Raw genomic sequence first — 561 nt, 5'->3', positions numbered from 1 at the left:
TTTCTTTGTTGACATCGGCAGCACCATTGCCAATGTTGATTTGCCTGGTAGCCATCGATACCAGTATACTTTATTCACTTCAACGCACCTTGGTGGTCGCATTGAGATCACCTCGATGCAGCAGTGTTGGGTCTAGCACTTGCTTTTCTTTTTTTTGCGTTGTCGCCACACTGCTGACATGTCAGAGACTAGCATACCAGTCAGGTGGCTGTCGTGTAGGCGGAGCCTGTGAAAACACAATCTATACGCAGCAACCGCCGAAAAAGTGCTCATTTGCTGGTCAATTTCGCACACGGTTCAATAAATTTTAGAGTTGTGTTGGCAAAGTTTGATTGTGTTGGTTTGGATCGTGGAATGCTTGGCTCTGCTGATGTGTCGCCGTTGAGATACACTTGCCGCAACTGTAGCGCGCTATTTGGCCTAAGCTGTAGCACATTGCGTCCTCTGGATCATTGGTTGCGTGCCCCGATCCCATCAAGTTCGCTCGGAGACATGGGAACTGGGCGGAGGTGGCCGGTCAACACAACATGGCTACCAGGCAAATCAACATTGGCAATGGTG

The 561-nt window shown here is 49.4% G+C and overlaps 1 protein-coding gene across 1 annotated transcript in view; it reads left to right on the top strand.

The window, feature by feature from the left end:
• Nucleotides 1–136, top strand: part of PPTG_16722 (hypothetical protein) — a gene marked incomplete at both ends in the record, with an annotated part of 901 nt that extends 765 nt beyond the window's left edge. Inside the window, one exon of the mRNA XM_008914488.1 lies at nt 52–136. Coding sequence (XP_008912736.1) covers nt 52–136 — 85 coding nt within the window. The remainder of the gene's footprint in view (nt 1–51) is intronic.
• Nucleotides 137–561: the final 425 nt, after the last annotated feature.

The sequence above is a fragment of the Phytophthora parasitica genome, assembly GCF_000247585.1.
Source record: "Phytophthora parasitica INRA-310 unplaced genomic scaffold supercont2.60, whole genome shotgun sequence".
Classification (NCBI taxonomy): Eukaryota; Oomycota; class Peronosporomycetes; order Peronosporales; family Peronosporaceae; genus Phytophthora; species Phytophthora nicotianae.
This window is presented reverse-complemented; position numbering and strand designations above follow the sequence as displayed.